Source organism: Lactuca serriola, chromosome 6 (genome assembly GCF_051521515.1).
Source record: "Lactuca serriola cultivar US96UC23 chromosome 6, Lser_US96UC23_V15, whole genome shotgun sequence".
Classification (NCBI taxonomy): domain Eukaryota; kingdom Viridiplantae; phylum Streptophyta; class Magnoliopsida; order Asterales; family Asteraceae; genus Lactuca; species Lactuca serriola.
This window is the reverse complement of record NC_136413.1, coordinates 37180719-37184624: the sequence shown is the minus strand read 5'-3', so window position 1 is coordinate 37184624 and position 3906 is coordinate 37180719. Positions and strand designations below refer to the sequence as shown.

General features: G+C 34.0%; 1 protein-coding gene across 1 annotated transcript; it reads right to left on the bottom strand.

Annotated features, from left to right (window-relative positions):
- Positions 1–1363: 1363 nt before the first annotated feature.
- Positions 1364–3502, bottom strand: LOC145057862 (serine/threonine protein phosphatase 2A 57 kDa regulatory subunit B' beta isoform-like). Its single transcript, XM_079005773.1, has 2 exons — positions 1970–3502; positions 1364–1888 (listed from the first exon to the last, which is right to left on the bottom strand). Exons 1-2 carry the CDS (start codon positions 3074–3076, stop codon positions 1580–1582), a joined length of 1416 nt encoding a protein of 471 aa, XP_078861899.1. The 5' UTR covers positions 3077–3502; the 3' UTR covers positions 1364–1579.
- Between the last annotated feature and the right edge of the window lie 404 nt (positions 3503–3906).

Genomic DNA, 3906 nt, shown 5'->3' with positions numbered 1-3906 from the left:
AGTATCAACATGGACTAACCATACAATACATCTCCATTTCAAGGTGCAAGCACATATTTGTGTCGAGTGAATCACTCTGAATGTTTAATGAGTGGATAGAAACTCCACTTTGGCATAGTGTAACACATGGATTCCATTTAAAGTAAGGAAATATTGATGAGTCTATGTAAATTTTGTTTTCAAGGGAATGGCTAGGTTCATAAATGTATGTGTCTGAGAGAAAGAAGGTCTTTTTTTTTATACCAAATGATGGATTCAAAACAAAACCAAACTATATAAGCAATCAACCGAACTTAATCTGTACCATTGATGAAATTCATCAAACAACTATGATTTTCAGGGACATGACTTCTATAAGTTTCATTAATCGTAACTATTGATTTATTTTTTATAAAACGGCCAAGTTTCTTAATTTGTTTAAATAATTTAGTTATATTTTGAACGTATACCAACTTTAAATCCTTTAGAAACCTATTTGCAATTTAATACTATTATTTTTATACACCAATCATCATTATGCTTGTATTTTAATGAATTTTGTATTTTGTTTCTATGAGTGGTCGTATGTCTCTATTGATTCTTTATTCATTATTTAGTTCAATTTTTGTTGCACAAATGATATGTTTTTTCAAATAAAAATCTTAAAACGTTTTTTTCACTTTCAGTTCAAGAATCCATATGTTAGTTCAAGTTCACCAACAGTTTTCCTTATGTATAATCTGAATACCATTTTAAAAGTATTCACAAAGATATTTGGCCATAAAAGTATGGCCCTTTTGGTGTTTCTTTCGTTAAACCATATAATCTCGAATCAATCCACATTTGATATGTATTTTGTAAATATCCTTTTTGATTATGAAAAAACATAATCAAATAAATCCAAAGATCTTTCACTAATTCGAGACCTCTTTTGTTTGGAAATGCACAAATCGATTTTACATTAATAACTTATATGAAAAAATGGTCAATTTCTATGATACTCGATCAACAAAAGATACAATAGGCAAAATTAACAAAGACGCAAGTCAAACAAATTAAAGGTCATCCAACATCCATCAAGATTTTTTACAGTAATTACCTTTATATTTTATAGTGTTAATATCATAAATGTGTAACAAATTCTGTTGTTTTTAATAAAACACCATTATTTTACAAAAAAAAAAATCATAATAGTATTTTCAACACAAAGTTTACAATTGTTTACTTACTAATAAAAATATGCTAAACAATCGTGTTTTGAACAAAAACAAATCCTTCGTTGCACGTATAAAATTATAATTTTACTGGTGATCTAATATTTTAACCTATTTTATATTTTTAACATATTTCCAAAAACTTATCATATATCATATACCCAAATATATACACTCCAAATAAATGTAAGAATTTCACTACACAAATTTTTACACATTTCTCTTCACCCAAAAGAATAAATTCACAGCAACAAATTACAAGAAACACCATAAATCATTTCTAAATCCCAACCCCATCTCTACAATCTTTACACCAGATGCAGGGGCAAAAACGTAAAAAACAAAATTTCAACATATCCAATTGGCTCAAGAGTAAAAATAAACTCTCACCCTATTTGATCCATATCAGCAGTTTCTTGTAACTTTCGCCATTTTTCTTCGCGTTGACTTTCTTCCACTTTGACCAATGCTTGTTTCTCTGCGAATTCCCTCTGATACTCCTCAAAAAACTCCAAATCCATTTCCATCAACATTTTTCTCACATTAACAGTCAACCCGTTGACTGCAGGGTTCCAATGAGCCCTAATGTTCGTATCTAATGCCTGAAATATAATCGGTAAAACCACAGTTCGATTTTGAGCGATTAATCCAACAATATGATCACTGTTCCACATAAACAGAGCCCTTTCTGCCACCTGTAAACAAAATTGTAACAATTTCAGATGAAAATTGATAGTAAATTTAAGGGTTGTTTGATAATGATAGTGATAATGAACCTGAAAATGAGGGCTATTAAGACATTTTGATATTCGTCTGAATAGAGGAACCATGCAACGTTTGAATTCTTGACCCTGTGTTGCTTCCAATACTTCTTCAAGTTCTCCAAGAAAAAGAACCTCTTTTTGACAATTAGTAACAGGCCAATATTTAAGCAAACCCATGATAACAGTGTCTGATAATTTGTTGTCTTTTTCAATGAATTGAGTGATGCAGTATGAGAGCTGTTGATGATAAAAACCAATCTGTTTAGGTTTGTGAAGTGGAATTAGGGCACGAACAAGGAACAATTTATGTTCTTCCTTCATTGGTAATGCGAATCCGTTGATTATACTCCCAAGAATCTCTAACAACTCTGCAATCCCACTGTTTCTTTCGGTTTCATAAATGAATTGATAGAAAATGTTGTTGATTGCTCTTCTGATAAAGGGTCGATGCACCATGAACTTACCGTAGATTCTGTGTAAGATGGTTTTTAGATATTCACGTTCACGAGGGTCTTCTGTGTTGAACATGTCGAGTAATTTCAACACAAATGTTTGATCGATGTATCGTTTGGCGACTTTGGTGTCTGTGTCTGTTGAGACGATGTATCTTAAGAGAAGCTCGTAGACAAGTTGGAGATGTGGCCATGAAGGGTCGAGATAAGGCTCGTCTTCTTCGGTATCGAGAGGAATGGATCCTGTAATTTCGTGAGGTCCTGGTGGTAGACATCGGAAGATGTTTACTGAAATCATTCTGATCATTTCCTCTTGGTTGCTTTCAGTGATCTTGCCGGAATCTGTTTGTACGTAGTCCACAAGCTCAAGGAGATTCAGTCTCTTGATCTCCTTTTCGATCGCCATTTTCGTGGTATCTGTAAAATCGAACTGGAAGCGACAAACGTGACACTTTTTGAGGAACAGTTTTTGTCGTTCGGAGACCGGAACTTCTCGAAACATAGGGAGGGGTTCAAGAGCTCCGGATGTGGCCGGCGGAGGTGTATCACCGTCGGCGGCGGTAGTCGAGGCGGAACTGTGATTACCGGTAGGAGTATGCTGATCATAAACATCTGTATCGGTTTTCGAAGGCTTCCGTTGCCCACGTTTCATGAATTTATTCAACATCTTAGTCAAGTATAATACAATCAAATCAATTCAATACGAAGACTAACCCTAATTTCTCGGATCACCCCTCCGAATAGTCTCAATCAGTCAAAATCGGAGACAAGATAAACCCTTATGGCAATTCATCAACGAATAACAAACAACTGAAAAGAAAGATGGATCTATATATACCGTTTAAGGGTTTTTGAAGGTGTCGTTGAGGGATGATGGTGGTGGACTGGTGGTGGGGTGGGCGAAGTGATGACTATGGACCGGCGGCGGAGGAGTGGTGGCTGTGTGTCGGTCCGATAGCCGAAAAAAGATGAATTGTGGTAATCAAAACTACAGGATTAGATGATCAAAGTCTTGATGATTGGAAGAGATATAGTGTGTCTGACAAAAATTGGGATAATTTGAAATGTGTGATACCAAATGGGAAACGAAACACATGTAAACGAAAGATACTTTCCTTACAGAGTGGACTAATTTACACGAATTGCATAAATAGTCCTCGGACTATTTTTGAATACAAGTTATTTAAAGAATTTTAACTAGAAACATTTTATGAAAAATATTACCATAACAAAATATATTAATTCTATGGTTAACTCTCATTGAAAAATATGAAATATTCTAACTATGGAGAATATTTTGTATAAGTAATGCATTTCGTATTTGATTATCGTAATATATTTCTCGTAATTAATGTTTTGTATATGTGTGGTTAGGACATATATTTGGATCACATTTTAGTTGGGTGGGTTGATCAATGCAACTTCACTCCGTTTTGGCAGGTTTCATAATTTTGCAGCCTCCTAGGGTCCCTGCCCAAAGAAAAAAAAATGTTTTTG